We start from the raw sequence: 27,183 nt of genomic DNA on the forward strand, positions 1-27,183 counted from the left end.
CTGGGAATGTGATATCAGTAGACCGTTAAAGAGTGTACAGTGTGTGTTATTTTTTTAATGAGTTATTAATGCTTCAGCAGTTAAACATCTCATTATATTGTACACCAGAGTAACTACAAACCTTAAGCGTCAGTGAAAAATTGTGTACTCGAAGGAAAGCAATACTCAAAAGTGTGCTGTAAGCAATGTACAGTGGGGTAACATGAAGGGAAAAAACGCTGAATAAATGAGTAGAGAAGCAAAGAAATTGTGTAAGCCAGATATCTATCGGGGATTGAGTATGATATTATCTATGAAGGCTTTGTATTAGAAATACAAAAAAATCTAATCACTTTCTTCTTGAGGTTTCATCAAGATAAATTTGGGAGAAACGGAAATCTCCCTGAAACGCATTGTTTTACATTACGTCCTTCTTAATTTCTTAATTTGTAATTGTTTTAAAATATACTTTATAAATGAAATGTACCACAGTTTAAACTTTTATGCTGTAAAGCTAGAGATGGACAGACGGGTGTTTGTTTCTGGGACACGGATAGCAAATACTAAAAAGTCTCAATATAAGCATTGACCAAAGTGGAAAAGGCACGCACTAGACTAACAGACGCGGTGTGATCAGCCCAGTAGATGTGATCAACAGTTCATTGCCAAGTACTTGTTTTCCCCCCTTTTAGTCTGAAAAATTGACAATACAACTTGTTTAAAGGTTTTCAGCATAACACTCAAAGGACGTCGCTAAGTTTATCACTTAGCAACAATCTCTGGACGTTTGGGAGCTGCAGGAAGGCGGCTGTCTTCCTCTGATCCAAGGGACCAAATCAACAACTTTAACAATAACAGACTACAATACCGGGGATACATCAGAGAGAGGAATTTTAGTGACAAAAGACAAGTAAAAGCTGCTGGGAATAGCAGGAAGTCCAAACAGACGGTGTCACTGACAGATCCTAGGGGGACTACTCCCAAAACACTAAAACAAAAAAAGTGAAAACAAGAAACATGTCTAATCTAGGAGATGCAAGTAATATTACTTGTAATATTACCCATCAAGCCTATAGTAACTTTTTTTTTTTTTTTTTTTTTTTAAGACAGAAAACAAAATATGAAAGCTTTTCTAAACGCAAGGTTAAAAACCAAATTATGTTTTAAACAGGTTTACACTTTTGCATCAGATGTTTAACTGAGCAACCTGCTAAAGTACACGCGGAACTGTTTAAAGAAGAACGAGTGCATTACACCATATCTCAGTGTGATAATCACGTCGGAAGGCACCTGTCTGCCAAGTTTTATTTCTCCCCTGGCCAGCCTTGTGCAATGCCAATAGCGCAATGCAAAACCTTTCACATGGTCATTTGAGGTAAAGCATTTTTAACACTCTGACTAAAGGTCAAGGGCTAAGGAATTATTCAATTCAAAATCCTGGCTTAACCTTTTCTCCATATTAATGAACTAGTCCAGAAAAATGCATTGCCAGAAAAATAAATGCGTTTCTAAAGGAGGAAGTGGATATTGAATCAGTGCTCATTTCGCCCTCATGATTGAAGCCACAGCTGCAAGTAAGTATGTCAGGATGTTCCCATCTTACTCACTTGAAATTTACTCTCATTCTAACTCAAAAGCATGACCACAGCTGCTGACTAAAAAAAGACGTCTGGCCTTTGTACAAATTTTTCTGGCGTGTCGTGGCACTTGTCCTAGCCAGTAAAATAAACCGAGATCAACAACGTGCCAGCACTGCCTTCCAAACTAACCATTTATCAGAAGGGGCTAAAGAAGGTCACATGTGCTTATCAAGCACGTGCTCAACAAGCTCTGTAAGAAGAGAAAAAAAAAAAAGAAAAAAAAAATGGAACTTTACTTATAAGGAAATCCAATGAAAATCTGTGCTGCGGTTATGTCTGCTCACACTGTGATGCAATCATGCATAAAGGACTATTTCACCAAAAAATTTTTTACACAAGACTGAAGCACAAGGTCTAGGGTTAATTATCAGCGGTCAACAGTATAACTAGTCAACCGTGGCAGGGACTCCAATATGGCAAAAACAGTGGTACTTTTCACATGGTGCAACACCTGGGGGAACAAATACTGTAGCTGGTAAGACAAAAGGTAAACTACTATAAATATTTATAAAGCTATAGGTGGGTAAGTGACAAAAGTACATGTTGTCTCCAACCTTTGAACGAGGTTTATTAGGGAGGCATGTCCATAAGTCCGATTTGTTCTTAAGTCTGATATGCCTTAGACACAAATATACAATGCAAATTATACCAATCCACTTTAATAAATATCCACACTGCCATCATGTGGCCAAAAAAAAAAAAAAAAAAAAAAAAAACAGTGAGGCACTGCACACACATACTTTTTATACATTCAATGACACACTGAAAATATTGGATGTAATATTGGTATCTGGCGCACTGCAGTTTTAATTTTTTTTATAATACACGTGAGCTACTCCTGTGATTGAACCGGAATTGGAACCGCGGCCTGTTTGTATCTGCGGAAATTCATAACTTGAATGTTCGTAAGTCGGGGACTCCCTGTAATAGTGTACAGATTTGTAAGCCACCATCCTCTTCTGTCACTAAGAATGTTTAAAGTAATCCAATATAACAAGAAAATGATCACTAGGAAAGTCTCCTTACACTAACCATGGAGGTGTCTTATACAGCATGCCGCCGCAAGAGCTTTTTTAATACAACTTCCAGTACAAATTGAGCAAATGGCAACTGACCTAAAACTTTGCAGAGACTCATAAATTATAAATGATTTGCAGGAGAAACTCCACATGATTGACCTTAACCTCAATGAGTGTTGAGTTATTATTGTTTGTGATTTGAGAATTTGCTGCTGTGGCAGAAAAGCACTAAAAGTCTAATCTACTGAGTATACTTATTTTTAAATGATGTGTACATGTACACAAAATGGGCACGAAAACAAACAAATAGCGGCACAACCATGTTTGCGTGTCTCAAGACTATACAGGTTCCTTATTACGCTTTAGTCTTTCACTGCTTCTCATGTAACCTTCAAACTCACTGAAAGCTTCGTTGAAGACCGATTCTCTGAATTTGCTACATTGAACACTTTTTCATTTAAAGTCAGAGCTGGGGATTTGAGACACACCTCAAGACAACAGTCAAGATGTTCTTAAAGAAGAACAGAGCTGGTACAGTGTGTGCGCGTGTAACATCACCAGATGAACAGAGATGTTTAGTGAAGGACGTTTTTAATCCTTCGGATGTACAGAAGATTGTTAAGCGGGTCATGGATGATATTGTTTGACATTGGTGCTGCTTGTGAAATTCTAAAGCAGAACTAACAAACTCAAAATGCTTCCACCCCTGTAGTAAGCCTGCTGTCTTCACTGCCCCTACTCCTCTCCTTCAGACAACAAAGTGGCCCTATTCCACCTTTCAGGAAACACGTGGAGCTCTGACAGGGTCAATTAGAAACTAAAGAGCATGGAGTGGAAAAGTGTGTGTGTGTGCATGCTGCTGAATGAGTGATCATCAAGTGGTGAGAAGCAGCCTCTCTGCTCAAGCCAAGTACCTCACTTAACCTTTGTTTCAATTCAAAGGATTGGTAATGACTGAGGGGAGCAAAGTTATGAGTTAGCAGGTTGCTGATAGAAATCAAAACTGTAAAACTGACTATGTAGATAAATGGATTCAGAAGTGCCGATGTAACGTCTCTTTTAAAAGCCTGTTAAAATAATTAGTGGGTAAGTTTAGTCATTTTAATAGACATTTAAACCTATTTTAAGTATATATGCCTATGTAATTAATGTGCATTTTTTATAAAGAACAAAAAAAACAGGCAATATGTTTGTTTGTTATTAAAAAGCTTGTGAGGCACTAAACACTACTTTAACTCAACCATGAGTATTTACAGCAAACATTTCTGTAAAGTGCTCCATTTCATAATAAGGGAGTTTGCCATGTCTTAATAAACATTTCAGACTCCTGATCCAACACTAAAGAGCGATAAAAGACTTCATTGTGTTGAGAAAATCCCAAAAGATTAGCAAAATCCTTTGTGTGACCAGACGTCAGTGGTGCAAGCGAACGATGTCCCGCATAACTATTAGGCCAAACAGTCAGATTTTATTTTTTTTTGCATGGTGGAAAGAGAGACAGAAAGAATAAAACCGGCAAACCTGAGGAGGCCGGACAAAAGCAGATCTTGGAGATTTATATGACCTATGACTGGCAGACACACTGAGTGATCCAATCTAATGGGGTTTTGTCTCTTGGTTATACGTAAGAGCAGACTGTAATGACCGACAGTGCTCTGCTGACGGACAGGGAGCGCAGGAAAAGCAGGTTCTCTGCATGCACGGGAGTGAAATACGAAACTGAAGGAAGGGGGTGCCAATTACAGCAGTGAGAGTGGGGTTGCGAAAGAGATGGTTGCAGTTTAGTAAGGAGTTGTACTGGCTGGAGTCTTTGTGTCCTACTCGACGCCTCTTTCACGCTACATTGTTGTGAAAATGTTGAGAGAAACAGGATGAAAAGATAGACTCTCTGTCCAGACGCAAAAAGCCAAGAAACTACTCTACACTCTGATGCAGATGATTTGCCATCTATGTTCTTTAAGACGGAACAGTTGAGTCTCCTTGATAAAATTTCATCATTGATGAATCAGGGGTCAGGCTTAGTCATACCGTACATTACCACTTGCATTTGTTTCCGCCCCAGACCACGGATTAAAATTTCCCATTTATGAGTACAAGTTCTAGTTCCTGAGGCTGTATTCTGAGGAATTACTACACACTGTGCCCTTAAGGAAAAAAATAAAAGTGCCTCCGTGTACATCTTTTGTTTGCAAAATGCTAAATAAATACCAGGACAAACAGTACAACAATATGTTTACTACAGGTGCCATAACGACTTGACATCACTTGCTAAACTTGGGGTCTCAATTTTCTAACTAGGAATTTCAACCTGATGGGTTGTTTTCCTTTTAATCTCCAAAAGTCAAAGTTATGATACTACCACTGCAACAACCTTTGTTTGTTCAGATGCTGTTACAAAAAAGTTACTCCGCTGCTGGTCTAAGCATGCCTAAAACGATGGCTATCAAACCCAGGGAAAACATGCTACCGCTGAGCACGACCAAATCAAGCTGCTGTCTCTTTGTGCCCAAACAGTGTAATAAATGAATTAAATGATCGTATCTGTGATTTTGGAGAATGGTCATTAGCAAGAGATTTTGACTTTAGGACTATTTAGACAAACCTCACTGCCATTTTCAAACTGTCTCAATCACGCCTTGTGTTTTATTGTTTATTCCTGTGTGTATCGTTAGCGTGCAGGATTTTAGCCGTTTCATCAGAACTTAGAAAAGATGAGCTGTGAAATGCTTTCAGCGCGATTTCTTTTGTTTCGTAATACTTGAAACTTTTGGGTGAAACCTGGACGTGTGCATTTATTGTCTGGCTTTTTCAGTTTCTATTCCGTGAAAATGCTGCGTATCTGCAATGCAGTGCAAATTTCCCCCATGTTTTTCTTTACTGTAAAAAACATAAATAAAACATTTTACTACAATTTAAACCTGATAAGATAAATTGTTCTAAATGCGTTTAAAGAACCAATAAAATCAGCACATTATTAAAAATTGTTATACATGTTAAAAAAAAATTATATATATATATATAACTTTTACATGACTACAGACTAAAGCAGCAAAGTTAACATTAAAATATTACATTTGTCCCGTTTTTCAATACTGCAGTTTTTTTCTCATGCATGTGTTGTTTTTTTATATTTGTTTGTTTATTATATACCAATAAGTTCTTTGGTAAACAAATCAGTTGACTCTATTTACATGACATTGCTGTTCTGCTCGGAAATCGTTATTTAACCTATATCTTTGACATATATTTAAAGAATTGAGATATACTGTACATATGATATTTTTGTCGTATTGTTTCCACAAAAACAAATATTCATCAATAATTTAATATTGAGTGGCAGACTGCTCCAAGTGTTGTTCCTCACTGAAGGATTTCAATTGTGAGTGTTTCAGAAACAGCATGATTTGTAAAGAAAAAAACACAAATTGAGTGAAAATAAAATACAAAACTGACTTAGGCCTGGCCATGAACATTCACACACAACCAGAACTGGTTTCCTCACACACGCAGCAGAACCACAATAAGGTTACCTCGTCCTTCCCTCCCCCTACACCAACGTCATACAAGGTGGTCAAATGCTCCATTTGCTCTGACGCATGTCCAACACACACACACACACACACACACGCCTGTCCAAGGTCAAAACGCACCCTTTACCACCAACATGAACTCCTAATCACAGCGTGTGTAATGACCTGGACCACCATCAGCCCTACAACAACGATGACGACGAAAACAACAACATACACAGCATGGACCACTACAGAGTCAATCTCCTTGGCAACACTATGACATCCTATGGAATTATGGGATGTTAGGCATTGCACTGTCAGACAACTGCGCAGAGAACCGAGAGGCTGCGCTTTAGTCGCTCAGGCTGTTGTCCAGATTTGAGGCATTTCTACTGCAACGAGAACACGGAGACCTCTTTTCATCACCTGTCCATCTGTTTCTTTGTCTAGCAGCGCCTTCTCTGAGGCATTCAATAAGGCATAAAAAATATAAAAAATATATACATCTTTTTCTGTTAATCTGCAGGATAATTAGATAAAGGCATTATGGAAAAAAATATCCTATCCTAAACACTTGAAGGCATTTTTGTACATACTAAGATGAATTATTTAACACATACAACACTACATGTAAAACTACATATGGTACTTATGACATGTTTTTTTTTATTTGAAGACATAAATTAGTTATTCATTTATTACTGATTTGTTATTAATTAATTAATTATAGTCTTATAAAACTTACCCTCATTTTCAACTAAAAGTATTATAACAACAAAGTTAATACAACAATGCTTTTTATGTTCCTGAGGCACAAAACCTAAACCTCTGAAGACTCCTGAGGACTGTCAACTTCAGCTCAGATTATAATAAAGCATAGACACTGGAGACTCCTTCCAAAAGATACTCATCTCCTTAATAAAACAAACAAAAAAAAGCCTTCATGTCATTTATATTAAGTTTTTTTATGATGCTGCAGTTATGGAAAAATAACCCACACCTTTTTACAAACATACCACACCTCTCTGATTAAGGCTCCTTATATACTCTTACACAATTCTTATTATAACCTGATCTGAATCAAAGGCTTCCGTGTTTGTTTCTCACCTGGGCAGCACTTTGTTGAGCACTCGTAGTACGGACAAACTGAACACAGATCACGCCTGACCCTGATTGAGCAAGCTAATCCATGTTAAGAGAACATGCGAGATTGAGTCACAAGTAGAACAAACGTGCAGAAAAACGTGTTGGGTTTGCTTATGCACTTAATAAATCCTTTGCTCAGCTTGGATTACTGGTATCGATCATGCCCGTGTCATGATACACACAATATCATATCACACTCTGCAGATAAAAATCGATAATGTTCTCAAAACAGTGAGACCATATTAACGGTTGTTGGAATCCTGCGTTTTTGTTTTTTTTTTAATAAAAAAAATAAGATAATAACAGCACTGTGTTGTACAGCTAGACAGAGCCAACAGTGCTGACACGTGACTCGCCTGGACCTGTAATTGCTGCTTATTTCGAGAAAATACGTTTGCCCCGAATTACGAACCCACATGCTGATAATAAAAATGGTATCAGAAATTTGGCCCTTACTGTGTCTTTTAAAAAACAACACGGGTGCAACACTGATCTCAGGGTGGAAGGGGTGTATCCTATTTCACCTGCAAATCATGAGTATCTGTGAGCTTGTGTATGTAGAAGAGGGTGGATAATGTTATCCAGTTATGGAGTGTGTGCTAAATGATTTTCCGTCCTGATAAACGACTTTATTCAATTTTCAGGACAGAACTCACATGACGCATCATTGCTTGTATTACTGCCGGTGGATTTTTGCAGAACTGCGGAATAGGAACTTGAAGGAACACGTTAACGAGAAACTGAAAAATCACCTAAAATCTGTATTGTATTTAAAAAGGGGGGGAAAAACATCGTAGCATAAAACTCTACAGCACAGATAGTGAGCTGTAAACTGATAGCATAATTAAGATTATTACAGGAGTTGATAGGAAAGACATAAAACATTTTAGGGCATGTTTTTATAGTACACTAATCAGCGACAGAATAATCCACATCATCACATGACTTCTTTTATTTGGTCGTCTTATCCCTGAACACTTCGGTAATTATATTAACAAACAACGTAATATTTTATTATGACACATTCTCACTGATGTTATAGCAGGATAAAATATTTTTATATGTATATTAGAGATTGGGGGCGGGGGGATCAAATCAGCTATAAACCCATGATTCTTGTGTGTGGCAAGTCACATATCGTCAAACTTATAAAAATATATAATTTTTTTAAATATATATTTTTACTAACAGAGATGAATCGGACGATCGGGCAGTGACCAGAATTGGCTGCTTTTCAGTTTGACTGGCCGTAACTGGTGATCGGCCTCAGATATAAACGATTCTATACGGAGCGCAGAAGCCACACACTGACTGTTGAGTTGAGACTTTGGAGGCATTAAAACAATTTACACGTTTTCATCCCATGTGGTAGGAGCGAATTACTTGCTAAGTTTATTTAGAAATAATAATTATGGCAGATTACAGAGATACATGCTCCTCAGATAAATGTTAAACTCTTCTAATTGAAGTTAGTTTATATTGTTTAAATGCTGCTCTTGGATTTTAAAAGTGAAAACTGATGTTATATGGAACGGGCTACATTTAAACTAATCGTTAAACCTTTTTAAAGGTTTAAAATTATAATAAAACCAGGGAAAGTATCGAATCAGGATATTCATAAAAATATTGATACTTATAGAATCACAATTTTAATCAAATAGGCACCTGGGTATCGTGATAATAATGTATCAGGAGGTGACTGGTGATTCCCAGACCTTATATATGAATATAGAGAGGAAGAGATATTCACATTCTAAGCAGCTGGTGTCAATATGATTTCCTTTGAAGGTAAACACGAGAACACAATAGAGACAAAGAGCTCTCAGGATGTGGTGGGTACTCTAGATACATACATAAAGTCACTTTATTTTTTCAAGATTTTGCTCTAAACTTGCTCTGAGGGGCAATCAGGCTGTCAGGTCACTGCTAAGCTGATCAACGTGATACGCGAGCCGGGTTTGTTTACAGCACAGTATAGCTAGCTTAGCTTCACTTAGCTTGTCCTCTGTCAGGCATGAACACGGGCAGCCATATGTTAGCTCCACGTCTTGTCTGTCTAATTTTTAAACAGAATTTAAGCAGGACACGTTTTTAGTCTTGTCTATCAGGTTTGTTTTAACCAAAATAAAAGCAGAGGTATTGTGAGCACAATGTTTACGCTAGGTTTAACATGTGAGTTAGGGGTTGAAAGGCGTAAATACTCAACCACAAGCTGGATTTGGGATTCAGGGTCCTGGCTACTAGTTTGTAGTTTTAACCCTTATTAAATACAAATAAAAAAAAACATGTACTTTAATAATAGATACGCTAGTTAAGTTTAGCTTAGCGTGGCAGTTTCAACAGAGAAAAGGCCAGTGCACGAGCTCGGGCTCGTGCTCAACTGAGAAAGAAGTAACGTTAAAACCGTTAGGGGACTGGGTAAAACTGGCTTTCTACTCAAAACCACCGAATGTCACCACATTAAACATGTATCATAAACTCTAAAATGAACTTTACCTCCACAGCCGAGCGTCACAAGCTGTCCTTTAAGTGTTTTTTTCCCTCACCAAGTTGCCGCAAATCGAAGTCAATTCTGTCGTCACAGCGGAGCTCGCGCACCGGCCCACGGCTCTGTCAACTGACTGCTCTGCATTATTGCTTAGTGTCTGAACAACTACCGCGTCCCGCCCCTCGCGTGACAGCTTCAGAACCAATCAGAACGCTTCAATGGTAACTCCGCTGACCAATAAACGAGCGCCGAAACCGAAAGGTCTACTGGGTAGCGTAGTTCCAAAGGTTGTTTACATCATTACCTTGACTAGGCTACGTTCATGCAATAGTCAAGTACGATTTACAGCGTAAATGTGTTTTTTTTTTTCGTAATGTTCAAGTACTTTTATGTGACAATAATAGTAATTGAATAAATAATAATAATAATAAAATAATTATATTCACAGTCACTAGGATGAATATGAAAATATGAAGACATGAATATGGTATATTTGTGTACCTTAAAAGTTGATTTAATATATAAGATTTTACCTAGTGCTTGTTTTACTTCTTGTTTATTTCTTACTACTTTCTTACAACTTTTTGAATAAGATCGCTATGTAAAACATCATAAGCATAAAATAAAGTTGACGCCCACACACACCCAAAGTTCCACACCTAAATTAGAGATGATTCAACTGGAACTTGGCAAACTACCTGGTGTCATCATTCATTATCAAGAAACGTTACAAAACTAATTTCAAGTGCACTTAGACATTGACCTTCTTGAAAGCCACATTCCTATTTAATAGGCAAGATAAAATGTCTGAAAAAGACACTAATCCAACTACAAACGCATATTCTCCAAGCCATTTCCACAATTTTGGGCCATTAAAGGAGTTCCTGGGAGGCCAGCGTTTCAGACGCGAAGCATGTCAGATCAAGATACTTCGATAGTATCCAAACACTAGTGAAACAATGGGATTAGTAGCAGGGGATTATATAGAGAAATAAAGGAAGTTTTTACTTTCATAGCTGTGTCCTGCTATTCTGCACAATTAAAAGCTGCATGTATTATCTGACTTCCCCATGACAATACCAGGCATTTTTAATATGTTCTTCATATATGGGTTATATAATTGCTATTAAGGATGAAATTCTATGTAACACTAAGTAATATTTGAGGGTGGCCTAGTCATTAGCTTTGTGGCCTCATACTCCAAGGGTCGGGGTCGGGGCATCTGGTGTAAAACCAAGTAGAACGCGGAAGAGGTATGCTGCTGTGGCAACCCCTCGACGGGAGCAGTCGAAAGACTAACAACAGCATATTTGGTTTAGGGCAATGGCTTTTAATTTCTACATAATTTTACGCACTGAGTGTACAAAACTGGCATGCATGCATCTTAAGTGACTTAAGTGACTTCCTGCTCTACGGCATTTTTTCTTGAGCATGGCTCACCTGGGAACATTAACCCACCAAAGGTACAAGGAAAAGACATAAAAAAACTTATCTCTGTTCTGGCATCTGGGGGTAAAATGAATGAGAAATGAACCTGTTCACCAAGCACTTGCATTAGCATTTAGTTTACCTAACTATACATTTCATGCTGTTTTACATGTTCTTTATCCGTGACCATAGTGACCATAGTCAGGGGGAGTTGTTTTAAATACAGGATACAGTATACAGTATATACTTAGTATAGTATTTTGCAACCCCAAACCCAGACTCGTCCATCGGATTGGCAGACAGAGAAGTGTGATTCATCATTCCAGAGAACGCGTCTCCACCGCTTTAGAGTCCTGTGGTCGAGTGCTTTGCATTGTACTTGGTGATGGTAAGGCTCGGATACAGCTGCTTGGCCGATATATATCGGAGGGTTCAAGTCAAGTCAAACTGTGAGCCGTTCCCATGCACATTCAGCAAGTAGGAATGACTGATTCTTTAAAATTAATGGATAACTTGTCTCCATCTGACTGGGGCATGAAAGCATAGTGGATAGATCTGTGGCCTCTCACCTTAAAGGTCGAGGTTCAAAGCCTGCCTCGTGTCTGTGTGTGTGCAAGTTGTAAGGTAGTGTGTGAGTGAATGTGTGCCCTGCGATGTACTGGCACCACATCCAGGGTGTATCCTGTTTTCATGCTCAAAGTCCCCTGGGACTGGCTCCAGGACACTGAACAGGATAATCGGTATAGAGAATGAACAAGTGCCATTTTTAAAAAGTATAAATTCTGTCAGGATAGCAATTTTTTTTTAAATATTTAAAGACATGTTTGCAGGTGTCAAAATAATGATTCAGTGTGATAATTTGCATAATTTGAATAAATGGAGCAGTGAAAGAATATAAACTAAATATAATAAATCTTACGTATGTTGTGGTGCAGTTTTCCAAGGAAATCAATTTGTAGGTTGGTACAGCCTTTACGGAGAATTTGCTTTCTTTTTAAGGGGAAAGTTGATTATGTATTTTTAATTAGACTTCCTCTGGGGGGGGGGTGCCAATAATTTTAGTGCCAACCTCATTCTGGATGCCTGACATCTCTGGATCTGAGTGGTGTGGTGCATTCATAGTGTTGTAACCAAACAGGACAAAGTTTATTAGATGACGTTACTGATCAGTGATAATCTGTATTGCATCTGTGTAAAAATTAATCGCTGAATCTGAACTGATAAAACCTCACCTGATCCTTAAAACCACTTACACAACAAAACCTTCTGGATTTATTCCAGGTCACTCTTTCTCCGAGAGTTTTTTTTTTCTGTATCTATTAACTGCAAACCGAACTGTATATACACATCGAGACACGATCTCTACAGGCCCTGACCTGAGCGAAACCCTTTAAGTCAGTTTTAACAAAACCTGGGTGTGAGAACGAGACCAAGCAGCCTTATAAATCATGCTTTTCAATTCCGTTCCTAGGAAGGGTGAGGTTCATTAAAAGCGTGCAAACTGTGTTTTTTTTTAATATGTTAATGACAGATCTGTCTGAACTTTCACACGAGGTTTCAAACTAATAACATTCCCTTGACACACCCTGCATTCTCTAACTGCAGTGCCCTTCGTTAGTGCTTCTCCTTCTTCCAACATAGGCTAGATATTCCCAATGTTTTCTTCATTGCGTTTGCAAGAAAGTTTATTTAAGGTGAAATCAGAGGAAACATACTTTCTTAACCACATTTATTTTTTTATTTATATTGTTCTGCCAAATTGTGCTACCTTGTCAAAAAAAGCTGCCATAGCATAAATACCTAGCAGTCTATCAATTTGTGCTACCCTATCAAAATATGGTAATAATTAACAAAATAGATCTTGTCGATGTTTGCATGTGCAGAACCATCATGTAGCAAAAAAAATGATAAGCAGCACAAATTGGCAGAACAGTGTTTAATCATTTTTTCCTACCCTGACAGAATGACCTACCAGTAGCACAAATTTATAGTTACATCAGTTCATGCTACTTTCTTAATACATAATAACTATAGTTTTAAATGGTTGTGACAAACAAAAAAATCAGCAAAAATACAGTATATAGTTTTATAAGAGGTAACATTTCCTGGCTGCTTGGTCTCGTTCTCACACCCAGGTTTTGTTAAAACTGACTTAAAGGGTTTCGCTCAGGTCAGGGCCTGTAGAGATCGTGTCTCGATGTGTACATACAGTTCGGTTTGCAGTTAATAGATACAGAAGAAAAAACACTCTCGGAGAAAGAGTGACCTGGAATTAAGGATCAGGTGAGGTTTTATCCGTTCAGATTCAGCGATTAATTTTTATACAGATGCAATACAGATTGTTATCACTGATCAATAACGTCAAGATTTATTATATTTAGAAATACTGGTGGCCTTTTTTTGACATGGATTTAACTTTATCAGAATATGATCCCCAGCGCTTTAACACTGGTAACAATTTTTAACACGCTGACTTAATGTTATGCCTCAATCCATCAAAAATAAACATGAAAATAAAACATAATAGGCAATAAATAACACAAATGTTGTAGTAGCATGGCTTTATGGGTGGGGTGCAAAAGCAGGTTTTTGGGTAGGAGAGAGGAATTTTGGGTTGGATGAGTTTATAGAACTCTGGCATTTACATTGCAATGTCAGTTTATAGGGGAAAAATCCCTTATGTTATCAGAATATGGATTATGGAATGTCAGAAATGCATTCAATTAGGAATACTGTACTTACTACTTATTACTGGTATTAGGAGTAAAACGAAATACAAGTAAAAGGCCATAACTGCTATAAAACAAGGTAAAAAGGAACTAACTTGTTTAGATAGTTGTTGTAATCACTTTCATACATACCTACTAGGTAAGATTTTATTGCCATGCTTTAGATTATGGAATTTCCAAGGTTCAAACCCCACCACCACCAATCTGCCACCATATTGGGCCCTTGAGCAAGACCCTTAACCCTCAACTGCTAATGTGTGTAACAAGGTCAAATGTGAGTTGCCCAGCAGGGGGCACTGTCCCCTCTCCTTACCCATCACCCTTCTCAAAAGCAAATAAACACTAAGTCAAGATTCTCTACATGCAGAAACCCAAGAGGATCTTAACAGACTTGTGAAGCTTAAAAAAAAATATTTTTTAATTTTAATTAAAATGACCGATAAGTTGATTGTATGAATGATGAATTTCCATTCCAGTTGTGGATTAAACTACGAGTGTACTGTGAGGAAGGGTTAAAAACATGCTGATGTTGTCTTGTTGTCTGCCTTGCGTCTGTTTTCCACAGCGGGTCGTTTGCGCTCCATCCAGTGGCCAGGGTCCGGGCATTGGGTGGGAATGTTAAAACATGCTGATATCTAAGGAAAATACCATGACACACTGGTAGGATGAAGAAAAATGTCTGTCACCTTATCAAAGTTCCTGTAAAGTACCAGACATGTGGGAGGAGGTCTTCCTACAGTGGATTTTGGAAATGTCCTCCATGTCTCACAGTAACCTTTGGATAGCACATTTATTGTAGAGATTTATATTTTATCACAGGCAATAAAATATTCACTTAAACTGTTTCTTTAATACACACATGAAAACATGACTTTAACTTAAATGTTCAATATTTTATACTTGGATACGATTAAAAGTAACACTAAAAGTACCAGTATCATCTATACTTTAATATTAATGTTATTATTTAGTACTTATAATACTTATAATATAATACTGGTACTTTTTACCCAAATATTAAATATATACTCTCTAAGTTAATGTCTAGTTTTCATGTGTGAAGCAACTATTATTACCTCTAACTGTAATAAAGCAACAAGTTTGGTTTGTTTCTAATGTAATGGACTGAAATCCTAGTCTAATCTGGGGGTAGCAGAGAAAACAGATAAGATTAAATGTTCGAATCACAATTATTATTAAGTTATTATACTTAAAGGTCACTCACTCATCATCTATACCGCTTTATCCTGTATTCAGGGTCGCGGGGGCCTGGAGCCTATCCCAGGAGGCTTAGGGCAAGGGGCGGGGTACACCCTGGACAGGGTGCCAATCCATCACAGGGCACAAACATATACACACGCACACACTCATTCACACACTGCGGGCAATTTGGGAATGCCAGGTAGCCTCATCTGCTTGTCTTTGGACTGTGGGAGGAAACCAGAGTACCCGGAGGAAACCCACCAAGCACGAGGAGAGCAGGCAAACTTCATGCACACGAAGCCGGGAATCGAACCCGGACCCGGGAGGTGAAGGCAACATTGCTAACCACTACCTATTTAAAGGTACCATATTTGACTTCTTTTTTCGAAAATGAGATTTTTATTGGTTTTCTTCATATACGTATAACATTCAGTACCGTACAAATATTTCACTATTTCTTAAACAACTTAGCACAGGTCTCAGCGCTCCCTCACAGTGAGTGTGTGTTTATTCTCCAGCTGAAATACCTCTCAGATAATACGTTTCTCATACCTCGAACTCCTATTATTTCATTCCTCCAAATCCAATACTTCGGTTTCTCTAAAAAATAAGCTTCTGCTTTCTTCTGATGAGGTCACAATAGACGGGAAAACATATTGAGAATGGGGAGTGACTGATTAGAGAAGAAAGCATTTAATGTTTTTTTTTTAAGAAAACTGAACTGTAAGTTGAGGAAGAGTGAGACCTACGTTTAAGGTGATGGTGGTGATTTAACTTACAGGACTCCAGTCCAAGGCGCAGAGTTACTGAGTGGGGAAGATGTAGAGACGATAGAGTGTGTGGTCGAGGAAGAGGTCGAGACACAGAACGTGACAAGATCAAGGAAGGAAGCATTAAGACTAGACCTTTTTTGGTAATTGGCTTTAAGAGGTCCAGGAGGATGAGCGAGAATGAGACATACAGTTAGCGGTGATGTAATCTACTGGATTCTAACCGCTGTTAAACAACAAAGAAGAAGATGAAGATGATAATTGTAATGTAATGTCAATACTTTTTTTTTTTTTTTTTTTTTTTAAAGGACAAAAAAAGGAATGGTTTGTTTGTCTTTTTTTTTTAAACCCACCTGAATATCTTATCATGCAATAAACAGTGACATTTGCATACTAGGTGTCCTTTAAGGGTCCAAACTCTAAAGCATAATGTGCTCAGGAATAGAAAGCTCTACACCTTCGAAAACATTCTTAGAATTTTTTTATGTGAAAATAAATCTACATTGATGAAGAAATTGTGTGGAATTTGTTTCCTACATAAAGCCTGTGGTCCCTGGCTACAAAAATATATGTCCCCCTGATCTAAAGCATGCAGACGGAGGCTGGAGGACAGAGGAAGATACCGCTGGGATCTGGAACGAGTACCCTGAAGTACAAAGCAAGTTTTCTTTGTTTTTCTTGGAGCTATGATTAACATTACAAGTATCTCAAGAGCAGTAAAAAAGATAAATAGCTCAAGTAGTTTATGTCCTATCAAGATTATGACTAATGTTGTAGAACATCTGTTATCAGTTTGTTCCTGTTATCACTTCTCACTTTATAGCGTCTATAAACAGTCGTTTCCTCACCAGCCTCTCTTTCTTTTCTTGAAGTTAATATTGCATACAACAATGCAGCTTGTTAAGTTGCAGAGACGATGCAAAACAAAGCCGTCCTGAAGAGCGCCAGAAGAAGCTTGCTACACGCGAGACTCCTCGCAAAAGTTTAAATAATGTCTCATCAGCATAGGAACGTGTTACAGTACTGTGCAAAAGTCTCAGGCACATGCGTATACTGTAACTGCTGTAGCGCCAGCATGTCTGTAAAAAAAACGTTTCGGCGTTCAAAAGAATACTATAAAAGGCACTAAACAGTGATTGATGAAATAAAAGTCTTAAGTAATTGGTGTGATGAAACTTTGCTTCAAATAACGGTGCAATTTCTACAGTTTCATAAGTAAATTCCATCCATCCACAAACCAATGGCGATTACACTATTTATTCCCATTTTATAACATTCACACGTTACGGGCAATTTGGGAACGCCAGTTAGTCCTAATCCGCATGTCTTTAGGAGGAAACCGGAGTACCCGGAGGAAACCTACAGAGCACGGGGAGAACATGCAAACTCCATGCACACAGACCCGAGGTGGGAATCGAACCCAGATCCCGAAGGTGCAGGGCGACAGTGATACTCACTAAGTCACCGTGCCACCAGAAGGAAATGAGCTGCTTAGTTTTCCAAAAAAAGTTGGTGTTTTTTTGTACTGACTTAATAATGAAGTCATCAAATAAACATATATAATAAAGTTTGCCTAAAACTTTTGCAGAGTACTGTACTAAATAACACTTTGTTTTGTTTTATATAAAATGCTTTTTTGTGTATATTAGCCCTAGGGGTAACATACAGTAACGTGGTGATTAGTCCTGCAGCTGACCGATCAGAACTGAAATGTAGCATAAAGCATAATAAAAGCAGAAGATGGCACATAAGTGATAATCATCTCTATTAATATTTTTAATATTACTGGTTTGAATGATGGGGAAATACATATACACAACAAGCATACAGTGATTAGCCAGCAAACGATCTGGATTAACATAAAATCACGGACGTCGTAATCATGAAGTGTAATTTGCGTACATGGACTGTTATTTACAAGTTTTGCATTCACTCGCTGATCGACAAAAGGCCACTTTACTAGAATCTTCCTCCACGGCCCGGCTATCTGACGGCGATTAGGATCATATTTGCCCCTGCTAAAATAAAAACTCGACAGTAGAAGCCTCTGTATCAAAAAATAATAAATCAGAACAATACATACGATGTATAACAAGACAAGCAATTAATAAAATATAATCTGAACCACTGTTGTTCGGCTAAAATATTATTTTGCAGTCCGTATTTATTATAAAGCCCCACTTTTTTTTTTTTTTTCCTTTGCTCTTTTAATCTGAATTTTCCTGTTTTCAGGCACTTGATGTTGTTGATGTTGATGTGATTGAGGATCCTGGGAGGAGATGAAATTCCTCGAGACGACGGTAAGAGGGAAGATCCTCATAGACGGAGAGAGCTCCGAAGAGTTCGTAGTGATCCGAGCTAAAAACAAAACAACAACAACAACAATAACAACTGAGGAGTCTGGTGGTGATCTGAAATTGTCGGGGTAAGGTGAGAGGTTCTGCTGATTATAAATGCTTTAACTGGCAACATAGATTTCACAGGTCAACACACACCATCAGACATCATCCAAAGTCCAGCGTCCAGGTCGGGGGCTGACCCGAGGAGTTTAAGAGCTCTGTCGCAGGGGAGGTTTAGAGAGCGTCCGTGAGAGAGAGGAGTGGGCGGAGCAGCATGCTGGATTATAGCGTGAGGAATCTGGTTTGGTTTCTCTGACCGGTTTCACACTCGTGATGGACGCTTGAAAGCAAAACGTCCCTCTCGAGTGAAAAAAATCTCAAGTGTAAAAAAAAAAAAAAAAACATTACCGTCCACCACACACTTGTACTTAATTAATACCTATCCTTAAAGATTTCTTTAGATTTCATTTAGCATTTTACATTTTACATTTCACTCCTCCTGTGCTCCAGAAGGTCCGTCCCTGGCCTCGCCTGCTAACTGCTCGGCGCGACTCGGCGGGTAACGAGTGTCTGGGGTTACTTGCAGACGAACTGGTCGACGAGCGACGTGCAGCGCTTGCACTTGACGTAGCAGCACCAGTGGAACTTGCAGTGGCAGCGCTCGTGCTTGTAGGTCTTGAACTGGTCGTAGCCGCGGCCGCAGCACATCAGCTCGCAGCCGTCCATGCCCTCGGAGGTCTTGTTGCAGAGGCGGCCGTGCGTTCCCAGCGAGCCCGTGCTCTCGTTGCGCAGGCAGTAGTCCGGGCTCGGGTCGATGTACACCAGGTCGTCGGCGGTGGGGGGGTTGAAGCGCTGGTTCACCTGCTCCAGCTTGCCGCGCCGGTTGATGCGCATGGCCGTGGCGCTGTCGTACTTCTCCTTCAGGAACTCGCCCACGCGCCGGAAGTCGGCCAGCTGCAACCAGCAAGTCTTCAGACTGCAGGAACCGGAGACGCCGTGGCACTTACACGCCACGTTGGCCAGATTGTACACCGACTAGGGACAGAGAGACGGAGATGTATTTATAATGGTGACAGTTTATTTAAGAGGGTATCATATCATATCACTTTATTATCAACTTGATCATTTGGTACATAAATAAATGAATGAGAGGATGATTAAATGAATGAATGAACAAATGAATGAAGATTGCAATAAATCTTTGTAAAGCGATTGCTGATATTCTTGGTTTTTTTTTTTTTAAATGCATCAATTTATCAACTTAAAAATAGAAGAAAAATCAACTTGACTGTTTAAAATGTAAAAACCAAAAGTCTAATTGTTCCAGTGAAGACAGTCTCAAGAGATACTCGGACAGAACAGTTTGTTTAAACGTCATTATTCATCATTTTGGTCTAAAAAATTCCACTTCATAAAAACCGTGCTCATAAATCTATACATTGTCAAACAATCTGAGGAAGTCTTCTGTAGTACGTTGTTAAAATAGATAGAAAGATATGAAAATGTCAACAACTTTAAGGTATAACACTACAAAATTATTTTTAAAAAATGTAAACAAATTAAGAAGACTTAGCAAAATAAGATTTATATACTGCCCCCTAGGGATCAATATAGAACATTACAATTTTTGTCGCACAAAAGAGAGTTTTAAAGTTTTTATCTGTGGTTTTTAATCGTACATTAAGAAATGTGGCTCTGAAAGTGGGATCCAGGGACCGCATGGCTACACGATTGCTATACTTTGTTACAATACTGAAAATCATAATTGCACTATTTTCAATCTTGTATCATTGAGTTCGTATAGTTATTAGCCTATTTGATCATTAATAAGTTTAATCCAAACCTCATTTATTTAAAAACTAGTACATCTAATGGCAATTATACTTGGAAAAAATCTACATGGTGTGTGAGTGGTGATCCAAAATCGTTTTGGCCACAATTGGTTAAAATATTATAGCACGCTTTTCAATGAATAACATATTTGAATAGATGAATTATGTGCATAAATGGAGTCTGTACTGTGACCGTCTGCATCATTTTTAAATGCATTTTAAATATTTGTAAAAGTTCTGGTTTAAAAACAAATTCAGTTCAACAGACAGATATGTATTAGATAACAGAAACATGTCCTTATCAGTAAAATGCCCTCGTCAAGGACTCCAGATTGTGTGATTATGCAAATTAAAAACACATTCTGCCCCACACATGACCCTCTCACTTGTCAGGCTGGTAAACTGCTCTTGTATCGGCTGCACTTGTATATCGAACCCCATCGCCTCCTCTGTGTTGCAACAGGTTTAATCCTCACTAAATCTAAATTAAAATAAATAAACTAGATCTAAATAAATAAATAAATAATCAAAACTGCTGCAGAAACTTTTTTTTACACTCTGAACAAAAATGTATGGTATATTTTTAAATATAGCCCTATAAAGGGACTTAATAATAATAATAATAATAATAATAAAATTAATAATGCATAAAGTGCAGATAAATACCTTTACTAATTGCTAGTACCACTTAAGAAAAAACTTACAAAAGAAAAATAAATTAAAAATATATAAATTAAAAACAAATTTATAAAAATGAAAATTAAATAAAAAATTTTATATTAAATTTATGTAGTATGATTGCATTTGAGGTGGTAAATGTTGCAGTTCCTATATGATCCTACAGGTGATGCACTCCATACTATACGTACAGTGGCGTATGGTAGAAGTGAATAATTTCGTTTGCTTAAATTTTTTATGAAATCTGGAATTGCAGCCCAAATTGGATCAGCACTGAGGTTTCGTGATTATATCATATGGGCCCCAGTTAGAAATAGACTGACATAGTTTGCTTATAATAGTACCTTTTATTTAAATAATTTCCCACTTGTAGAACATAAAAGGAACAGGGTGTGAGGCCTGCGCTTACTATCAAGGACCCCCAAGATAAGTGTTTTCCAGATGTTCACCATTTAATCCTGTATATGTACAAGTCTAACATTTTGCACTCTTGCACTGCCCTCTACAGGACAATACAGTGCATTGCATGAAGTCTGTCTAAGGGCTAGAGTTTTACAGCCTCCTGAGGACTTTCAGGGTTTACACTCTCTTAACAAACACGGTGACAGTGCTCGCAGTCTGAGAACAATAGCATGAATGGCCATTTTGTTCTCGAACACAGTGAGGTCCAAGTGGACTTCCTGCTGATCTCAGATCATAGAAAGTGCAGCTGAATCAATAGGGAAGCTTTTAAAGTAGTACTATTGGGGACTAATTGCTGCCTTTGTGTGTTTTTATTTATCTCGGTAATTAATCTTTGAATCTTCAAAACGAGAGAAAGGAAGAACGAAAAAAGAAAGAAAGAAAGGATAACACTGTGTGGGGGGAAAAAACGTTGGTGGTGGTGACTGGTACGAAAAAGTCATTAATCAGCGTAATTAACTCACATTAATCATTTCCACACTTAAAACTGTTTTTCTATTAACACACACACACACGGGCTCTGTACTAAACATTCGGGGGGAAATTACAGTTACAGGAAACGAATCAACTAAGACCCATTACTGTTACAACCCCAAAAGTTATTTATTTGATTACTATTTCTAATATAATTATAATATTTTTTAACAGTGGCATGTTCAGAAGAAGCATTATACTGCTCTTATGTTTTTTTTTGTAGATAAATAGAGGAAATCAAAAGGTTTATTCAATACTAATTAAATAATAAATAGCAAAATTCTAGTATTTTATTTTAGTATTAAATATTGGCATTTTAAAAAATATTTATCAAAATGTCGTTCCCTCACCAGCCTTTTTTTTCTCCCTCTTTTGATGTTAATATGACAGAAGAAATGTCTTGTTACACGATGTGCTGTTATTGGAAATGAATCAACACCTTACAGATCAGCAGTAGAACTGAGGTCTAAAGGAGGATACGTACGCTCTCATGCCTTTGTGATAAAATAAAATGTAGCGTCGCAATCATGGGAAAATTAAACCTCTCCGTCCCTTTCTCTCTCTCCGTCCTTCAATCACTTTCAGTATCTGTCCTCACTAGGGCCCCTGGCCTGGCACCTCCCTTTAACACCTCATGCGAGACGCGGCTTTAACAGGCGTCTTTGTCGAGGTGGTGGTGTATTCGCCGAGCCGATACCCCCCACCCCCCCACCCCCTCCTCAGCTGACAGCTGCTGCTTCCCCTCCCTCATACCTGTTTGCATAAAGAGTGAAGACTGAGCTTTCACACTTTAAAGCACATTCTCTGACACGCATCACTCTTACCTGCATACCAGTCTGGCCCCATCTGTCTGTCTATCTGTCTCTCTTTCGCGTTCACACACACACACACAAATACATCCTATACCTTTAACAGAAAGACAACGATACGGATCAAACCCACGTGGGAACAATAACTCTTCTTCCATTCATGCACTCTCTGTCTATTTCCTCTCTCTCGCTCTCATGGTGTGAGAGACAGTCAGACTCACTGGTGCAGATAAAGGACACGGTCTTGGGCACGAGCACAATAATGCGTGCTCAGACAGGGCCAGGGTCGGGGCCGGCTGGGGTGGAGGACGGGCTGGGGTAAACAAACGGGGCCCTAAAGGTGTGCGCAGATAAGAGAAGCCCGAGAAAGTGGCGCTTAAACACACACACACACACACACACACACACAAAAATAACATTCCCAATTCATTTTTTCATTATTATTTTTTTTTTTGACAGAGCTGCAAATGTCTCGCTTTTTACATTTTTTGAATGTCATAACATATTCAAAAGTTTGTGCCCCCCTACATTAAAGTGCACCCAAAGTCTGACGTTCAGTGCAAAAGTTTGTGCCCCCCCCCATGACGGGGATGTAAATGGGAAAACTAAACCTGTACCTTGAATTTATTTTCTTTAAAGGTTTATTGACACAAATTATTTTTTATTTATTTATTTATTTTACTTACTTAATTATTTATTTATTAACCCATCAGTGTATCCCAAATTTCGGTCTGAATACGCTGATGGTGCATGTCGGAGTACATTCAAAGAGTAAGAGACGAGTGCAGGAGGGTGCCCCCCCCCAAACACACCCCACCCCTCCCCCCATGGGGTTTAAAGGGGGAACCTGAATACCTATCTCGGTTTTAAGAGGTTTCTACACATATGGTTTGAAAAACAGGAAACGTGAGGGTATTCCACATTCACGTCCGAATACGCTGATTGCGGATGCTAGTAAGTGTAAGTTCATGTAAGTAGATGTAAGTTCAAAGAACGAGAGCTAAGTCCAAAAGTTTGTGCCCCCACGGTGTTTGAATGGGAAGAGTGAAAAATGTCTCGCTGTTTTAAAACTTATGTGTAAAATGTGAAGGATGTGAGTAAATTCTGCAACAAGATAAAAAAAAAAAAGACAACGTAAGGAAGAATAAATCTGGAGTGTATGTGTGAAGGCGAGCTATTAGAGGATATGTACAATTATGTTAATAAATTATGTCTGATTTTTGGGTACAGCAACGTTTGCTCTTGAGAAACTTTCAACAGCTCTACATTCATTCAGAGAAAAAATGAGATCAATCAGTAGACTAAAAAAGGTTGGTGTTACACCATATAACCTCACAGGTCACTCCTGTTCGTGCTCCGTGTCTTGAACTTTACTGCACTGTGGTTCATTTAAGGTATAAAAGTAAGGATGTTTGCTCAGACTGTGTGTGCATGTGTGTGTGTGTGTGTGTGTTTTGGTGTCAGTGTCAGACAGATCTGCTTCAGTTACTTTGTGTGGCGATGGCAAACGCCTTTGCAAAGCCCTGAGCCTTTTGTGACCCACAGAGCCATGACCGCACACCATCCACACACACGCTATCCTTCACTCCTTCACCGAAACCAAACCCACACGCCCATAAACCCCCCCACCCCCACCCGGGGCAATGAGCTGGAAGCCATCGGAGAAGCTCCATCACTCCCTGCGCTAAGCTTCTGTCACCTGCACAAAGACCTCGGAGCGCCGAGCCTCTCCACGCAAGACCAATCTCAGGCAAACAAGCTGAGCGGATTGCGAAATAACACGGAGGTCACACGGCACCACGGTTGCCCTCGCCGGAGTTTTTTATACACAAAGACACACACACACACACACACACACACACACACACACACACACACACATACATACATACTATACATACATACATAGAGGCAGCCAAAAAAATGTACACACACTTCAGGAAAAGATGTATAGTATATTAATAATATTATATAATATATATATCAATATATAACATATAGCATAATTTTTTATTTTTTTTATTTTGAGGAGACGCTTCATTACACATTAATGGAAGGAGTCTCCAGTGTCAGAGCTTTGTAACAGAATGTTGTTCTGACGTGGGAATTTCCTAAGAACAAAGGAGGTTCTCTGCAACGGGACTTTTTCCGTTAAATGTGGGACTACCTTAACAAATTTAAAAAAGGACCCGTACTTTAAAACCCAACATGGTCTCACAGTTGGACAATTTGTAATCATTTGCACAGATTTATTTTTTTTATTAAGGTTTAAGGCTGAGGCTAGTGTTCATATGATTTATTTTTATTTAATATATTTTTATTATTATATTATATAATAATAATACTAATAAATATATATCCTTTTTTAAATAAATACAAATTTTCCAGTGTGATCAAACCTTACGGAGGAATAACACTACTGGGTCGTGATGTTTTAGGAAACCAATCCAAACGGGTCCAATAACACTAGCTCTGCCTCACACCTCACTGGTTTTGATTATCTACCTGTAGTAACACGTCCCGTAGTGTTGCGTGACATAAATTTAACATTCCTACGGTTTTTATTAGCAATACCAAAAAAAAAAAAAAAAAAGAAATGTGTAAAACTGTGTTAACTCTCATACAACTAAAACTGCTGCAGTATAAAAGTACAAAAGCAAAGCCGTAGCCACACGGCCAAGGTCATCGGCTTTTAAGGAAAATTAATACCCCAAAAGACAAATAGGGCAAAAGTAAACACTCTGGCCTTATAACTCTCCAGGAGAAAAGAAAAGCAAACGGTGTGCGTGGTGAGGGGTCAGGAGACGCTTGTCGGTTCTCGTCCCTGCATACGACACAACCCACCGCTTGACCTCCTCACCTGGGGTTGAAAGCCGAGGCCACTCAGGACGGCCATAATCCCAGAGCGAGGGCTTCTGCTCTGTAAACACCTTAAATAAGCTCATCTGCTCAAAGACAAACAGGGGAAGAGCAGAGGCTCTGTTGTGCTCCACACCCACCGCAGAGGGCAAATGGACTTTTTATGACACAGAAAAAGCACTCAGGGGACGGTGGAAAGAGAGAGAGAGGTGTGTCCTGCCGGCAAGAACGGGACGAAAACAGAGCACATTCCTGCCTGGTCTGGGGGGGGTTTAGGGGTTTGAGCTGACATTGTGCAGTGCCGATAAGCCAGATGCTTGCTTTACACCCACCTGAGAGGATCTGAACAGAAACGTACGCTCACACTCACACACGAGATGCCGCACTCGCTCCTCAAACGTGCAACTGATTAACGTAAGAAATCTGACATCAGTACTGAACTGTTTCATCAGCGACCGCGCTAATAAAAATACCAAAGGTGGGAGAAATGTATTTTTTTAAATCTGTTATGTATTGCAATTCTTTGATGTGGAAATTCATGCATTTATATGAATAAAAATTGTAATTAAATTTTTTTATATGAATTTTTATTTATATAGGCTACGTTTGCATAATAGTGGAGTTCCTCTATAGTCCTACAGGTGGCGCAGTCAAAACTATCACACACTGGCAGGCAGCACAGCCCCGTCTCTAGTAAGAGCAAATCATGTGCCAAGTTTCTTACAGAACTGCAATACAAATCGAATTAAACTTACATATCGCGATAACACCGTATCGGTTGATCCCTGGTGATTCCCGTCCTTAAAAAAAATCCTGCGAGCATTTAAAAACACTTTTACTTATGAATGTTCCTGCAACGTTTTTATCTGTAGGAATGCACCAGGTTCGGAACGAATTCATCATTACCGCAAATGTTTATAAAGCGTTGTAGGAATGTTATTTAAGGAATAAAGCCCCCGGGGGAGTGCTGCTATACAACATTAATCAACAGTGGTGTGGTGCGATGAAGCAGGATGGGTAAACATGGGTTACCAGCCTAAAGCTTGATGATATGATAAAGAAAAAGAAAAAAAAAACATCACCGGTATATGATATGCCATCAATTTAAAAGGTTCCACTCTAACCCTCCTTGAACTGCTGAACATTTATCTACGAGACAATCAATGTTAGCTAAACGTTTCCATGTCAGAGGCCGGTAAACCCAGAGCTTGGCCATGGACCCGTAAAAAGGAATGCGCTTTGACCTCCTGACCCCGAGCAGACTCCAAGGGCATTACCCTGATGTGGATGCCATTTGGTCTTCTACTTCTACTTCCAGTAAATTATCTCTTCCCCTGGCTCGGGCTATTAGGCCACTCTTCGCAAACACACACCCCAAGACATACAAACATTCCTCAAAGAACACTGGGAAGTGTGGTTGTTGCCGTTCCTGTCCTGGACTACACTGTATAGACATGTGGGCTGCCTCTGCCGTAGTCAGGCCCAAAACCTACAACCGAAAAGCCTAGTTTATGTTTAGATGGCGCTGGATCCCAAACCGACTTCGTTCCCGTGCATTGTTACGACCGGCTGGCCCTATAGTACCACAACACTATAAAAGGATTATAAACGCACTGAAATGGTGATAAAGTTTCTGGTATGCGAGTGCAACGTCTAAAAGCACCAGTGTGTGTTTTGGATGATCTCCTGGACCAACAGAGGCTGCCTTCTTATTTTCTTATTTACGCTAAAATACACCACTGCTGGATGGATACTGTGGACTAAACCTCATAATGTACTTGTGTTCCTGGATAATAAACCAAAATCTTTCTCTTTA

At 38.8% G+C, this 27,183-nt stretch overlaps 2 protein-coding genes across 4 annotated transcripts in view; both read right to left on the reverse strand.

Annotated features, from left to right (window-relative positions):
- The window catches only part of adipor2 (adiponectin receptor 2), a 33,212-nt gene extending 23,298 nt beyond the window's left edge, over positions 1-9,914 (reverse strand). For both annotated transcript variants that reach the window (XM_053508701.1, XM_053508700.1), the window contains exon 1: positions 9,793-9,914. The gene's annotated coding sequence lies outside the window, so the exon portion shown is untranslated. The remainder of the gene's footprint in view (positions 1-9,792) is intronic.
- A 7,767-nt stretch (positions 9,915-17,681) lies between these two features.
- The window catches only part of wnt5b (wingless-type MMTV integration site family, member 5b), a 127,359-nt gene continuing 117,857 nt past the window's right edge, over positions 17,682-27,183 (reverse strand). For both annotated transcript variants that reach the window (XM_053508382.1, XM_053508383.1), the window contains one exon: positions 17,682-19,288. In XM_053508382.1, the coding sequence (XP_053364357.1) occupies positions 18,830-19,288 (459 nt within the window). In that variant the 3' untranslated portion in view covers positions 17,682-18,829. The remainder of the gene's footprint in view (positions 19,289-27,183) is intronic.

Source organism: Clarias gariepinus, chromosome 12 (genome assembly GCF_024256425.1).
Source record: "Clarias gariepinus isolate MV-2021 ecotype Netherlands chromosome 12, CGAR_prim_01v2, whole genome shotgun sequence".
In the NCBI taxonomy this organism is placed as follows: domain Eukaryota; kingdom Metazoa; phylum Chordata; class Actinopteri; order Siluriformes; family Clariidae; genus Clarias; species Clarias gariepinus.